The 15435-nt window shown below is 49.6% G+C and overlaps 5 protein-coding genes across 5 annotated transcripts; 2 read left to right on the top strand and 3 right to left on the bottom strand.

Moving 5' to 3' along the window:
- Nucleotides 1–1519: 1519 nt before the first annotated feature.
- A1O9_07624 (uncharacterized protein) lies at nt 1520–2501 on the bottom strand (the record flags this gene model as incomplete). The annotated part of the gene is made up of 2 exons (XM_013403179.1): nt 1520–2027; nt 2095–2501. 2 exons carry the CDS (start codon nt 2499–2501, stop codon nt 1520–1522), a joined length of 915 nt encoding a protein of 304 aa, XP_013258633.1.
- A 2832-nt stretch (nt 2502–5333) lies between these two features.
- A1O9_07623 (uncharacterized protein) lies at nt 5334–7058 on the bottom strand (the record flags this gene model as incomplete). Its single annotated transcript, XM_013403178.1, has 1 exon — nt 5334–7058. One exon carries the CDS (start codon nt 7056–7058, stop codon nt 5334–5336), a length of 1725 nt encoding a protein of 574 aa, XP_013258632.1.
- A 316-nt stretch (nt 7059–7374) lies between these two features.
- A1O9_07622 (uncharacterized protein) lies at nt 7375–8112 on the top strand (the record flags this gene model as incomplete). The annotated part of the gene is made up of 1 exon (XM_013403177.1): nt 7375–8112. The coding sequence occupies one exon, from the start codon at nt 7375–7377 to the stop codon at nt 8110–8112; it is 738 nt and encodes a 245-aa protein (XP_013258631.1).
- Nucleotides 8113–9750: 1638 nt separating this feature from the next.
- A1O9_07621 (dihydrofolate reductase) lies at nt 9751–10572 on the bottom strand (the record flags this gene model as incomplete). The annotated part of the gene is made up of 1 exon (XM_013403176.1): nt 9751–10572. One exon carries the CDS (start codon nt 10570–10572, stop codon nt 9751–9753), a length of 822 nt encoding a protein of 273 aa, XP_013258630.1.
- A 3124-nt stretch (nt 10573–13696) lies between these two features.
- On the top strand, nt 13697–14554 carry A1O9_07620 (uncharacterized protein; the record flags this gene model as incomplete). The annotated part of the gene is made up of 3 exons (XM_013403175.1): nt 13697–13868; nt 13916–14327; nt 14383–14554. 3 exons carry the CDS (start codon nt 13697–13699, stop codon nt 14552–14554), a joined length of 756 nt encoding a protein of 251 aa, XP_013258629.1.
- Between the last annotated feature and the right edge of the window lie 881 nt (nt 14555–15435).

Genomic DNA, 15435 nt, shown 5'->3' with positions numbered 1-15435 from the left:
GAGATGGAAGATTGAAAAATGGCGAGAAATGTGGATCAAGCCAGCTATCGAGTAACAGCGAGCAGGTAGCCATAGGAATAGGTACCTAGGTAGGTAATCGCCATCGGGGTTAGACTGAGGTGCAGTTGTCGGATCCTGATAACAAGGTTAACGGACGGACAATGCTACATACTGTATGTACGAGTAGGCCCACAATAGACTGCATAGAAAATTCGAGGCTAGATAGAAACCGGCAGCTGGACACGCCGGGTGGACGAGCCGAAGCCGAGGGTTGAAAGTGTGCGAGTATGTTCAGTCATGCCCTGGCTATGATGAGGGCATATCCCGAAGGCACACCGATGCGAGCAGGACATCCTCCGTCCTCATAGACTCACCCACAACTTTGTCGTATAGAGAGAGTATTGGAAGCGTAGTTTTGTGGTGGCCCGCAGTATGTGACTCGTCAACCCGAGGTCACTATTTTCCGGGTCGCTCATCAACTAGCGATCAGGGCATCATTAGGCGCTCGCCGCTCTCGATGCCAGGGCTGGGCTATGGTCGTACAGATAGTTGCAAACCACTAAGAGTGGTAGCGAGAGCAGGATTCCTGTTGAGCCGTGATGGTGACATGCAAGGGAGTTAGCCCACGCATGTGAAGAGGCATCGGATCGAATGGCAACACTACAAGAATTCGGTCGAAAGACCGTGCAGTCGGACTTGAAGTTGTCCTGGTAGTGGTGAGAAGGCGGGAGAAAAGTGAGGAAGCATCCAAAGCCCGGACGAGGGAAAGAGCCCCGGGAGGAGGCAACGCCCCTTCCCTCTTTCCGCATTCCGCATTCCGCATTCCCAGTTTTTGGTACTGCAACTCTACCGCCACCTCTGCCACTCCGCCATACAACACCTCAGTCAACATGGCTGATCAGTGATCACCAAGTGTTAACTTACCTACTCGTCCACGTTGCTTGGTACTCCGTGCAAACACCTAATGTGCTGAGAGGTCAGTGGCTCATCCTCGCCTCGGGCCTTTGTCTCTATGTGGGATGGGATCTCGCCCATTTATCCTATCCACATACTTGCAGCCTATCACTAGCATTGTACTGGGGACGAAGACCGTCACCCTCACAACCGGCCGTGGCTGAGACTACTTGATCGGTCTGAGTTGTACCCCAATGCTAATGCTACACCCGAATGAACCCTCTATCAGGAAGCCTAGTTCAACGGACCTGCATTGCATGCATGTCCATATGGATCCTCTAAACTGCCGAGGAAGATTCTTTGCGAGTCACGGACTCATGGCGTACCAGGTATGGACGAACCGGTGATCGCTGCTCTCTGAGGTGCAGGTGGCGTGGTCGGGAGAAATCCCAGTACCACGTGTACGCATGGATAGAACCACTTCTGGATTCCCGAATGACTTTTCCATTTTTCCTTGTGGTATTCCAGCTACTAGGACTTGCCAGATCCTAGGATTACTAGTACTCGATACCATCAACCCATTCTTTCTCAGGGAGGCTAACCACGCCTATCCGTATGCAAACAATCAACTTTGATTGATTAACCGAACAAGTAGGACGGCAGCTCCTGCTGCAATGATACCCACCACCAGCATTTGTACCGCTCCTCCGGTGCAAGCTTGGTAGTTATCTCGCCCAGTCCACCCACGGACAACTCCAGTCTTGACATAGCCGAACACCAGTAGAACCACCGCCATCACTCCTATCGACCACAAGAGGCCAGACCAAACATCGGCTCTCGCCACGAGAAAGTAAGGAATCAAAGGAATGAATCCGCCGATAAAATAGCTGATGCCCAAAGTAAGTGCCGAAAGGTACGGCCGACTGGTGTCAGGCTTGGCTGCTTGGAAATGATTCTGCATGAGGAAGTCTTTGAACATCGGTGTTGACGCTTTGATATGGTCGGCTACTCTTTTCGTCTCCTCAGCTGAAAGGCCGAACTGTTCGAAATATTCCTGAACACAGTCGGTCGCCGTGCCTGATTCGTGCAGCATCAACTGATTGCACTTGCGATCCGTGGCCTCGTACGAGTCACTGCAGGTTTGCGTCAGTCAAAGGAACCGGCAGAAGTTGAGCCAACAACCATGAAGAATTGACTTACACTTCGCTCTTTGCACCGACATATCCTCCGAGGCCCATTGAGATGGCTCCAGCAATCAATTCGGCCAGACCTCCGAGGATGACGAACTTGGTATCGCCCAAAGCCGTCAGCCCGGCCGTCAGCGCGAAAGGGACTGTAAGGCCATCTGAGAGGCCCAGAATGGCATCAGACACGATTCTTGCATCCAGCCTGAACGACCAGTTCGACCAGGCTCCTCTCCGCGCTTGACCCTTGTCGGAGGTGAATGTGGGCGTGTCTGGACCTCCGTGTGAGCCCTGCAGAGTCGACGTCCGTGATAATAAAGGCTGGCAAGCCTCGAGATCTGGAGCAGTAGGGTTCGTCTGCCTCTCTGGCATCAACTTGTCTGATGTGGGTTTGACAAATTGTCTTCCATCCATTTCAGGCATGTTGGATAAAAGTGGTGCCCCGGAGAGATTATTTTTCCCTTTCGGTGAATACCAGGCCGCTTGGTTGCAGTCACCAAAGAACTTGAAGCCACCCACGAACAATAGGTCCTTCGCTATGAGAAATGACTTGTGCTCCTCAGGGTATTAGTACAAAGGATAACGAAGGCGAATAAAATAATCCGTATATCCTTCTCCCCCCTTTTGACAGATTCGAAGTGGCCGCTGACAAGACCCTCCTCGCTGCTGCTGTTCTGGAAAACTGTGAAGTGGCCAACCAATGAGGACGCTCTGAATGGTCAGCTCTGGTGCGAGCGTCACGTCAAATTTAGCCCACCGACTTCCCTCCACCAGCAACTGAATTGTATCTCCACCTATTGGCTCAATATTTTCCTGTTGCTTTCTCGACTTTTCCTCAAACAAGTTAGAATTCACCCTCACTCAAAGTAAGAAGGGGGGTCCCAGAGCATTATTCCCCTTCAAGAACAAAGGCATGCACGTCGACCGGTGGCCTGTTGCCCGCTGTCCTTGGCCTGATTTATTATATCTCCGCCGTGGAACGGGGCGCTGTTTCTCGGCCCCCTCGCGCCTCGCTCGTAAATTACCTCTTTCGGCCGACTTGAAACAAGAGGGGCAAAACCCTCCGTGACTAAACTGCGTCGCGCTCGCGGCCTTTACTGTGCGTCAGCACGTAGGTGAAGTATCCGATAGGTTTTAAGTCGTCGACTATGAAGATGCCTCAGTCAGGCAGCTGCTGATATGACGACACACACAGAGCCGCAGCAGGCCATAATGACATGGTGATATTTTTATGTTGGCAACGGATGGTCAACTTACCCGCCCCTCCGCTTTTCTGTAACTCCGTACACGACTTACTGATTTACGTGAGGACTAAAGTAGATGGAGTATCTAGATCGGCGTTTTGTGCTCAAAGACATGGCTCTAGTCACGTCCACTCCTTGGGGAGGCAATCATACTGCAGTCTGCTTCCGAGGGTCAGTAATGCAGAATGGGATCAAAATATGGTTCGAGAGAATTCACACGAAAGTGTTCTCCAGGAGCCATTATCTCGTGCTCAACACCGTCCCTGCATATAGGATATCTGAAAGGTGCCGCCCTTAGGCCGCTTTCATCAAGGCGACGCATGAGTTCCATGTGAAACTCCTGAAATGTTCCAATGTGTTGCTCCAAGACTTCGTTGGACTGGCGCATTCTCTGTTCAGGACAGTGTCAGCAAAGTCTCTTTCCTCGTCTTCAATCTCAACTGCATCATCCAATGGAATCCGGGTAAGTGGGCAAGATTTAAACCCCTTGAGACAACCGTGGACAAGTGTGAGTCACTTCGAGTCTCTCGAAGATTTCAATCCGAGCAATTGCACGGTGGTATTTCGCCATCTCATCGAGGGGAATCCAATTCTAGTCGAAAAGCGCGACGCAATGTTCTAGACGATCAAAAGCGGTCGCACCTTCACCCACCTAGGCATTGTTAGGACCGAGGTCAAAACAGAGTATCCATTCGAGGAACAACGACAATTGTCGCATGACAGCAAGGATGCCTTTGGCCAGATGCGTCCCAAATCATCGATATCTCAAGGGCGTGGTTCCCTCAATATTGCCACGAAACCATGGAAGAGGTAAGCAGCCACTACATCGTAGTCGCGATGCTGTTGTTGAGGATCGCAGCCTCTCTGCAGGAAGAATCTGGCCAAGCTCATGCCACAGCCTCGCATGAATGGCGTGAATGCATCACCCCCGTATTTTTTTGATTTCGCAAGAGCCAACAATGTCAGTTTCCTTGGAATTGGACAATCTTCCCGCCTGCCTCGAATATCTGTCGCACAAGATTGTCGAACCTGTCGATCTGGCAGTTCGAAGCATTATGCTTCGCTTGCTAGGTTTCAGAGACATCTCATCACTGCGTCATATGAGCCAACAGGACACGCAGTTGTGTGCATCCGTTCATTTCGAACGAATGAAGGGCATGCTAGCGAGCCTGCAAGTTCTCGACCGAGCCCCGGCAATGGTGAGGCTGAAGAACGCCCAAGTTGAAGGTAGGCAGACATTTTCTTCTACAAGGTCTATTTCATCGAGGAGAATCCTAAGGATGAACAAAGTCATATTTTGTTGTGACATCAAGAATGGTGTCGCGTTTTGAGCATGGCTATTTGCTTCCTAATTCAATAGCGGCGCCCCTGCCTGATGCTCAAGATCAGGATTAAATGGGGTCTGTGGTCAGTTGAGATAGCGAGGTAGATATCTCGCATTCCAGTGGCCGGGCAATTTCAATGGTCCCACGGGTCACGACCAGCTTAAGTGGAGATCGTAGCTAGTAATTAATTACCTTGGAGCTGGGCTATCGTGGAGTCAGCCTGAGGGCCACAATAACCTTGGTTGGAGGCGTGTGTGCTGATCTATGGCCACGCGGATTGTAGGCATTACCATGACCAGTGTTTGGACACCGCGAACTGACTCGAAAACAAAATCACATTAACGAGGAACTCTATTGTGCGTGCTCTGCAGAGAAAACGTTAATCAGTCCTCGAGGCCCTAAGGGGGTCATGAGGAGAAACCAAGCTGTGCGCCTCCCACGACCTATTTCCATCACGCATTCCAGGCCGAAGCAGATCAAAACTTTTCCATCTATTCTTCGCTTGGACTTCCCCTTTCTTTCATTCAATCATCGCGCCGTGGAAAGAGGGGAATACATAGAGCATCGAAAGAGGGCTGAATGCGGTCTCAAGGGAACGAGAACAGTTACGCCTTAGCGCAGGCGCCTCGCAATGCCGCTGACCTCTTCTACAAAGGCCGTAATTACTACTGCCCCTGGCAGAGCACCTAAGCACTCCCATTCTCTGTGACTTCTGCAGCTTTGATCTCACCTCTCACACCACCCTTACCACTGAGATGTCTGGCTGACAAGTTCAACGCAATGTCGACATCCACATTGGCAGTTACTTCGACCTTGGAGCCTTTCTTGAGGCCCTTGAACACGAATTCTGCAAGCGCTTGCTTGACCTTCCACACTTTCTCCCGGGTTTCTTCGGGCTCGTCATCCTCGTCGTCTGAGTCTTCATCGTCACTATCCTTGGCGCCGTTTGCTTCAGGTTTCGCGGTCGGCTCGGGTTTTGTCACCTTAATATCCCGCTCGGCGTCGCAAACGCGAATGAGCACGTCACCCTCGAGTCCATCGATGACAGTTGTTCTCCGTGCAGGTACTGCCGTGTCAGGGGGCACGATCACGGTGAACGAGTCTGAAGATTGGCCTGTCACTTGGTATCCTATTGCTTTAGTGATATGAGGTGTCACAGTGACCATCTCGTGCGTGGATTGCTCGATATCCTCCTTTTCGAATTCTTGGATCAGAGACGCTTGTAGAGCGGCACCTCGAGCTGATAACTCTGAGGGGTTCAACGAGGAAGGCGTGGTGGCAGGTGCCAACACTTGTGTAGATTCCGGGAAGATGGCCTGGATATTCTTGGCGATCTTGGGTGTATGAGATGTTCCTCCAGAAAGAATGACCTCATCAACGTCAAGCACATCAAGCTCGGCCTTCTTGACCACTTCTTCAACCAGTCGGGTGAATCGGCCAAAGACCTTGAATGCTGAGATTTCGTAACGACTCCGGTTGATAGTAGATCTGAAATCAACGCCATCAGCAAGACTTTCAACGCTGAAAGTCGCACTGCTGCTTAGACTGAGAGCCTTCTTCACGGCTTCCGCCTCCAACTTCAATTTTGCCAGGCTTCGTTCGTTCTTCCGAGGATCCGATTTATGTTTCTTCTCAAACTCTTTTGCAAAATGATCAATCAAGATCTGATCTAGTTGTGCACCACCGAGCTCGTAGTCGTGAGCGGTAGCTAGAATGCTGTACATACCACCTCTTGATGCAATGATGGCTGCGTCAGATCGGTTGCCTCCGAAGTCAGCGACAAGGACTATCTTATCGGTAGCAGGCTCCGTTGAGCGGGAGTCATATGCCAACAGGGCAGCAATAGGTTCGGGGATATACTGCAGGACCTCAACTTGAATGTTTGCGGCAGCCTTTGTGATGGCAGTCTTCTGCTCCTCATTGGCATCAGTTGGTACTGCAACCACCGCAGCAGTCACAGCCTTTCCAGAAAAGTCGGTCGCTGAGTTTTTGAGTCGGCGCAAGTGACGTATGGCGATCTCGGGCACCGTAACGTCGTTGGCTGTTGCACTCTCCGTGTCTTGAACTGAGAATGCAATAACGCCATTGCTTTCTATCGGGTGTGCAGATGCATGGCATGGGGTTGGGTCTATTGATTTGTATTCTTTTCCAATGTAATCTCTAAAGTATGCGACTGTGTTCTTGCTATTTCGAACCAGCTGCGACTTGGCTTGAGTTCCGTGGTATTCTTCGCCGTCGATGTACGATAGGATGGAAGGAATTTGTCGATCGCCTTCTTCATTGGCAATAACTTCGACTTTGCCCTCGCCCGAAATATGGGCTATCGAACTGTACGAATTACCGAAGGAGATACCAATGGCATATTGTTCGGGTGAGCCGGGTGTTGGCACCCCGTTTGAGTCGTCACTCATAGTTATAGATGGGGATGTTGGGGGAACTTTAGTCGGAACGATGTATCAGGCCTGCGATAAAAAGGAGGGGGAAAATTGAGATTTTGAAGCCTGTGACAACCGAATTCCACTGCTCACAGTTCGTGGTCAGGTACTTTTCCAGAAAAGGTTCTGAACTTTTTTTTGAGCCTTGCGGAGCCATCCCAAAATAGTAAGTCAAGCGACGACAGCCTTGTGGGTGTCTTGGCACTTATATATGGCATCAAAATGTTTCGCGCGAAGACTATACGCGAAATTTGGCGGCCTAGTTTTTCTTCTAATTCAAAAAGCTGTTGCGATGGCCGATGTCGAGGTCTACCTGCCCGGGGATGCAATACCAACCAGCCAATTACCGACATCTCAAAAGCGTAAGATTGGTCGAGGCCTCCAACAAGACACCACGTCTGGCAATTTCGTCTCAACCATTGGAGGACCAATTGAGGTTGACTACAGAAAAAAGAGCGTCCAGATATCGACACCGGATGCTCGATATATCGTCAAGGCTGGAGACCTGGTGATTGCCCAGGTGCGGGCTTCATCAGCCGACTTCTTCTACCTCCATATCAATTCATACTCACAGCAAGCAATGCTGCCCCAATTGGCCTTCGAAGGGGTAACCAAGAAGACCAGGCCACAGCTCAAGGCAGGTGACGTCGTCTACGCCAAAGTACTGTCTGCATCGAAGAATATGGAGATTGAGCTGACATGTGTGAATCCATCAACCGGCAAGTCTGAGCCAGACGGGCTTGGGAAACTTAATGGTGGCATGATCTTCGACATTAGCCCTGGTCTTGCAGAACGACTATTAAAGAAACAGAGTGTTATTGCATTAGAAGAGTTAGGATCAAAGCTTCCTGGAGGCTTCGAGATCGCAGTGGGAAAGAATGGAAAGGTATGGGTGGACTGCCCAGAATCTGGTCTAAGAGGAATCTGTGCGGTCGGGAAATGCCTAACCGAGATGGACGAGAAGGAATTACAGGAGAAGGAACAAAAGAAGCTCGCCAACAAGATCATCACTGAGCTACAACGCGGGTGAGAGAGCACCAAGTCAGGCGGTTATCCATGACTGTATGTGGCTCTACAGGCCTTGGATTGCATCGGCTGAGCACCAACTGGAAAGACAGAGAATCCTCCTCACCAGATGCAGTATGTTCAATACAAGACGGCGCAATCAACGCAATATGAATGAGCTAAAGATCGGACGTCTACCGGGATTCTTGGCATGGTTCACACCAGTGTGTGAAGCGATACTGAGTTATTATCCTACTCAGACATCGACATGGACAAGAACAATCTACAGCAAGCACAACAACAGTTATGCAATGCTATAACATCAGAAGCAAATACAAAGTGGAAGACTTGGAAAAGGAGCACATGGCAAAGGGGAGTTATGTTGCTTTTCAGAAGATTTTATTGCTTTGACTTTGTACTATTGAGTACACACGCCCATTCATCCTCAACCACGAGCTAGCCTCGTGCAATGGGCCAAGGCCTCCTCAACAGTGAGACTTTGCCTTCCTCACATCACTACCTAGGGATAATAGTATGTTCAAGCAAGAACCTCATGCCTCTGCCGGTCGGTCCGATGCAGAAAAGACTTTTTTTGCGGAAAGCAGATCCCGTTCGTAGACAGAAACGTCTTTCCGCTCTTCGTATTTTTGTTTGTGTTGGTGGAAAACCAAGTAAAAATGCCCCCGCCATGCTAAAGTCTTTTTGCAAGATATCCGGAACTCCATTTCATCGTTGGGTCGGTGTCAGGGCCAGGGAATCCATCTTCTATCTAGCAAATCAAATGCCATCAAGTCATTCCAGAGAAATATTTTTAGGGTTGATCTACTTTCTTCGGAAAGAGCAGCCCTCTGTGAGTCTGGCTTTGCCACCAGTGGGCTGGCAAAGCACAGTCGAGCAGCCTGCGCAGATGACAACGGTCTGGGCATGGGAGAAGACGGTGGTGATGGTGAAGCAGCCAGGGCACTTGACGTCCATGAAGAATGATCGAGGAGCAGGCACAAGGGTCTAAGAGAAAAGTCAAGGTCAGTCTTCAATCACTAACTCGGTAGCGTTTCAAATCCATCTAACCTTGAGCTTGTGCTTGCGGGCCTCAGCCTGAGGGGTTGGGTTTAGGAGATCGACTGCGAGAACCTGCGAGGAGACATGTTAGCCATTGTGTTTGGATATAGAAAGCGGCGACGTTGAGATTGGTGATGGAAGGATGGTCGTGTGCTAGAGCCGGTGAAAAAGAGGGGATATTTTTGAGGTCATCGATTTGTGCATGTGCTGCCAGACAAATTGCATACCATTTTGACGGATTATTGGAATCGATATGGGGGCTTTTCTTCCTGTTGCAGTATCGCTGATGTTGCTTGAATGGAGGAAGATGCGATTATCGATTGACGTGCTGGTCGAAGTGGCGGTAGAATTACTCTCGAGGAGTGTGCGAGCGACTTCGATTTTGGCCAAATCTTGGCGGCAACCGCACTAGTCCGTTCTAGTAGGGGGCCTTCCACGTGACATCGCCGTTCCCCCTTCCGCACCAATCACTCAAATTTCTCCTGTCGAGATGAGTAACATCGAGTCATTAATTAGAAACAATTCGAGGTGTCCATGTCTATGTCTAGATCTTTCTATCGAGGGTATCTGAATAACTTTACACTAAGTGCACGGCCAAGATGACTCAGAACGGTACATCCATGTCCTCCACTCGCTCTTCTTCTTTCCCACTCTTATTGCTCTCTGACGTAGTTGTTTGTTTGATGAAGGCTGCGATTGTATCGAGATACTGTTTGCCGCTTGGTACGAAATGTCCACCGGGGTGGACCACGACCTGTGTTCGATCTGCACCTCCTGCTGCATCAACCAGTGCCTGAGTTCGTGCCTCTTCGACCACACTGTCTAGACTTCCAACAAAATGGCATATTGGAGTTTGAATGTATGGCTCTTCGAAAAAGGCGGTATATCGCTCGCCTGGTGCCTTGAAGCCGGAGTAGGCTGCGCAAAATCTCAATGGCGGGTGTGTCAGACTCTCAAAGGCTTTGGGATACGGTATCGCAAGTTTTGACTTCTCTTGTGCCTTGCTAAATGCTTGTTTTCTCGAATCTCCCTCGAGGAGAGAAGCAGTCATTGCTGCCAGTGCTGCACCCTGCGAAAATCCTATTACTCCATCAAATGGTCCTTCCGACTCAAGTACTTTAGCTACTGATTCCAGACCCTGGTCAAGACCATAATATTCAGGTGGATCGGAGGTGTCTGAGCGGCGCCACCAACCGTAGGCTTCAATGCTGTCCGCATCTTCGCTTGTGCTCGGGTCAAACCCTGGTACATCACTGGGTTTTAATTGTAATGGCGCCGTAGGATAATTCAATGATATCCCTGGAAATATTTTCTGAAGATGCTTCTCCATGGCGCGCGTCTTTGCGTGAAAGAGGGGTCCGTTTTGGGTATATCCATGAAGCATTAATACCTTCAGAGAAGGTACTGGTTCTTTGGCAGAAGGCATGATGTTCAGATTCCTCTCGAGGTGCTTGCCGCACTGTTTTCCAACACCGTTGCTGGTATAGCCAGAATGTCTGGAAATTTGCCGGGTACTTGTCTGGAAAAGTCTATTCATAAGAGAGTGACTGAAAGGCTGACATGTTGCAAACGAAGAGAGCGATAAATTATTCTTAGAAATCTTAGCAAGGCAAGATTCAATGCCTAGAAAAAAATGTCATTCGAAAGCGTTGGTCCCCCTGCCAAGTCCCCGGCGCGAATGTTCCCAAAGGCAACGTACTGTAAGTATAATAATTATACTATTAATATTAATATTAGTTAAAGATGATCTCAGCCTTTCCACATTGATCTTCTTCTCACTACACCCGGACTCTCTCCACTTGTCACCAACTGCTGTATCCTCCCACGTACTGTTTTACATGCTGAATAGCTAGACTCTAGACAAAGTACTTGATTCTCTATCGCATCAAGACATCAGGATTGGATGCCCATTCTGCTTCAGAAACCGATACCCTCATATTAAGCCCAAATCATTCGACCCCAGGAATACACCATCACTAACGCTGAGATGACAGAAACGATGTCGTAAAGCCCCCCTTCCCACGTTTCGTACTTAGCGCGGCGCCCAGTACGTGCAGAGGCATAGACCACATTTAATTTGCCAATATTTGCCAAGATCATGATTGTGGCGAGAGTGAAGCCCCAGTCCAGATACGACTTTGAAGCTTATGCTGTTAAATGTGCGCACAAGAGTCATTGTGATACTGCTGATTTGATAAAATAGGTAGAGCTGAAAAGCTTGAATGGCGAGACCTGGAGCCAGTACTAATAGTAGTGGATGTTTGGTTAGTGGGTTCTCGGCTGTGTCTGTTTTCTTGGTCGAGGCAAGATTCTGGCCAGAAGATTTATCCTGCTGTTTGGATACCTCGTTTCTCTCGACCATAGATGGCGTCCCGGAGAGTTCTTCTCCCATACTGTTGGATCTGGTGATCACCACTGGTTCATTCTCCACCTTGTTCTCAGCAAGGCTGCCATCTTCCTCATCTGGTTTGGCTGAGAGTGAATTTTCATCCTGCGGCAAAGCAGCTAGAAATGTATCACCCAAAGAGATGGAGAGGAAACCTAGAACAATTATCACAAATGGATAGATGAGAGCTGCGCGCCAGGCCTGGTTCTCTAGCTCCCGGGTGGATGGCATGGTTTTCTGAAATAGATTCGGTGCTGTTAAGCGATAAATCCAACCAATATGGATATCTTCGGATGGTGGGTTGGGCAGGAGCGATTTTCTCAACTCTCAACTCAGTCGATCTTGCAGATTGGAGTATTTATACGATTTCTTGGCCATCGCAGGCAGCACGAGTATGGACTTCCTCTGGTCGGACAAAGAAATCAGCCTCGCCCCCAATCAGCCTCGCCCGCCCCTCCACGTACCCACATCTGCGCTCGGGGCGATCTTAGAACACCTCTGCAGGGGGCATGAAGTTCATTACTCATGCAGTCTTCTCTGTGTTAGCATTGAATCCTCTGGGTCTCCTTTGCGGACAGACAAAATACTAGTTAGCTAGCCAATGAAGCACGTTCCTCAGGCCCGAGGCCGCACCAAGTTGGTGATCGACCTTTGCAGAGATATGGTATAGACCACCATTGTTAGAATATGTAGTAGAAATCGGAACCTCTAACTTGGTAGTAAGTCAGTTCCATGCGATGAAGGGAGCACAGCAGAACGGCGGGTGTGTGGTATCTGCGACTTGCAGGGTAAGGCTAAGCTCACAGCCCCAAGCAAGAATTCACACAGCCATTCCGATCGCCTGAGTTGGACTTCGTCAGGGAGTAATGGTTTCCATCTTCAAGGTTGAGGGTCAAGGTATCATTCGAGAATGAACTGGTGGTTCCAGGTCTTTCTGTTGGTAGAAAGATCCGGATACTGTTCGAGGATTGGGCACAATACGGACGGAGGGGGGTGGTTGATCAATTCGCAAGACCAGACTGGCAATTTATCATTATCATAGGTGCCCTGGATCCTGGCTTCACTTTCTGGCCTCACTGGGCTGGTGAGCAGGAGACTTTTGGTACCCAGCAACGCGAGAAGTGAATGGCTGATGGCACCTGAGTGCCTCCACATACATAGGAGCCACGGTGACAAACAAAGATGTCCTCCACCTTTGTCATAACTGCTTGTCTGGGGTCATTTTCCGCGGCCGCGGCGGGCCCGCGGGGCCGAGAGGTGACCTTCGTTCCAGTCGATAAGGAAGCCCTCTCGCACCCCATCATGTTGAAACACCGGGAGCGGCGTCTCCCTCGATGCCTCTTTCAAGGTAGAAAGGTCGAGTGCACGTACAGGCAAGCCGCTTTCCCCAGCCATTCAGCTCATGTAGCATGCTGGTCGTGACGAACCTTCACTAAGTCTAGCTATTTGGCCCATCCCCCGACCCGTTCCTCAGCCCGACCAAAAGAACGGAGGACGAGGTATACTGTGGAGCCGCTGACGTCATGCCTCATACGTCATATCTCATGTCTCCGAAGGCACTACACCCGGAGCTTGACGGGGGCACGAACTGAGGCCTATTTGCTGTTCTTCGTATCAGAGCTGCTGTCCAGCTGACAAGCTCCGGTCAGGCTGACATGCGGTTTGCTTGTCTTGGGTTAGCCTTGTTCAAACCATTTCTCCTTTCACTCTACTAACAACTGGCCAGCATCAAATATCGCGGGTGTCCCGGGATGCCGAATCCCGCCCAAAACAGCTTCTAGCACTCAGCGATCAATCATGGCCACCCATAAAGGATCCAGAATCATCGCTGACCAGTAAGTGAGCCGTTCGATCGAAAAGAGAAGATTTCTCAGCGCTTCTCATCTCGTACGGTCGGGTGTTGTCGATCAAGGCCTGCTTCCGGCTAATCCCTCACTTGCTGATGAATAGGTGCTGCAGGCACAAACGCGTGATGTTGATGGTCTTTAAGTGTTGCTCTTCCCTATGTTCCCTTCTATCCATGTTTATTTGTCTGTTGGCCATTCGTGATTACCGATTCCTCGCTAGCGATTCCAATCTTACCGTGTCCGTCTCGCCCGCCAATAAACCGAACTAATCAATTTCTACCCTCCAAGTCTCAAGGCTCTCGAGATCAATACATATAATGGCAGTAATATGGGGTCTCGACCTAAGAGATATGCAATGGTGGAAATTCAAGAGCTCGTATATGTTCGGAAACCGAGACTACCACTTGCGACGGACGAAGTTTGTTGTCTACCAAATCGCGATGATCTGCTGCGTGGTTTCCGAATCCCTTGGCACAGCAGCCCTTTCAGGTCAGTAGCTCCATCCGCCTCAATGTGTGCCGACGACTCACGTATAGCAGATTATGTCGATCAACAAGATGAGATCGAGAGACTACACTCGTCCGCTGCTGTTCACAATGACGACTTTGTTGGAATCGCATCATACAACATCTTCGTGGGCGTTGCTGTAGCCACTATCTTTGGTGCCGCGTTCTTCTTCGACCTTTTCTTCCCCGAGAGATTTGAGCCCAAGAACATCCGCTGGTCATGGAGGATAAGTGCGCTTGTCGTCACGGCCATGGCATTTGCCGATGCTATCGCGCTCACGGTGATTGTTGCTACTGGCAATGCATGGGTTTCTGCCGATAGCAAGGATGCCGCCGACATCGCCCGGGAGAAACTCAGTCCTCCTTTGCGATATCGAGACAATGGGCGTGCTATTGCTAGTGTGGTCTTCCTCTGGGTTGGTCTAGTGGGAACTATTGCTAGGTATGTTGGGAAACGCCCTCTTCAAAAATCTGTGAGTATTTATTGACGTCTCCAGCTGTATCATCTTATGGCTCTACTACAACCACCTTGACACCTACGGACCCAAATCCCACAGTGCTCGAATGCGAGATGACGTAGACAAAACCATCCTCACAACCGAGCGAGCAACTACTAATCAAAGTCACCGTCAGCAAGCAGCACAAAACATGAGAAACCCAAGGGTGTGATCAAAAGGGTACAACCCCCTTTCTTGCAAGACTACATCTAGGCCTCGCATTTTGATGAAGGTTGAATCGAAGAAACTCAGTAATGGCACTTTTTGTTGTATGAGCGAAAACATCACTATTTGAAAGCGGTTTTGGTAAAAATAGGCATTGATACAGTCCCGGATTCTCAGATATCAGATCTGGCAAGCGTGGCCCGGCATGTACTACGAGTTTTAGCGAATTGGCGTTTGGAAAGAAAGAACCACAAGTATATAATAATCTCTTGGAAACAGGTCAAATGGTGTCGAGAACCTTTTCCAGATCTAGCAATAATACTACGAAATGAACCAACGCCGACACACTTCCTGTGCAGTATAGTACGAATTCAGATCTGAGAGGGGCCTCTGCCTCTGGCTTGTTTCTGGATTCCGCTGATAAGTACTATGAGTAGGGACTTCCCACCTGAAAACAACATGTTAGTGAAGCTAACCATCACAAAATCACCGAGTAAGAGTGTCCTGGAGATTGATTACGCGTCCCAGCCAATGGCATGCCGGTGGTAATGATCAAACCACCTAATAACAAGTCGAATCATGAATCGTGCATCCATCCATAAGCGCTATTATACCACCTGTCGAGACACAGCGGAGAATCATCATGCACAATTAGATCCAAGGAATTTCCTCATTGATCAGCAGTTTGGGCCATGGTGGTGGACCTTTGATGTTACTTTAATTGTCGTTAATTATCATGAGTTCCTCTCGCCGCCTAACGCCATGCGCGACTGGACATCTACACGCATACGCGATTCTCGTCCGACATGAACTGGATTCTCGAGCTCATGGCTTTCCAGGATGCACTATCAACTTCGGATCAGCCCCATGCCTGTGATTTCCTTGGCC

Source organism: Exophiala aquamarina, assembly GCF_000709125.1.
Source record: "Exophiala aquamarina CBS 119918 chromosome Unknown aczIA-supercont1.6, whole genome shotgun sequence".
In the NCBI taxonomy this organism is placed as follows: domain Eukaryota; kingdom Fungi; phylum Ascomycota; class Eurotiomycetes; order Chaetothyriales; family Herpotrichiellaceae; genus Exophiala; species Exophiala aquamarina.
The sequence above is the reverse complement of the archived record's forward strand: the minus strand, read 5'-3'. Positions and strand labels throughout refer to the sequence as shown.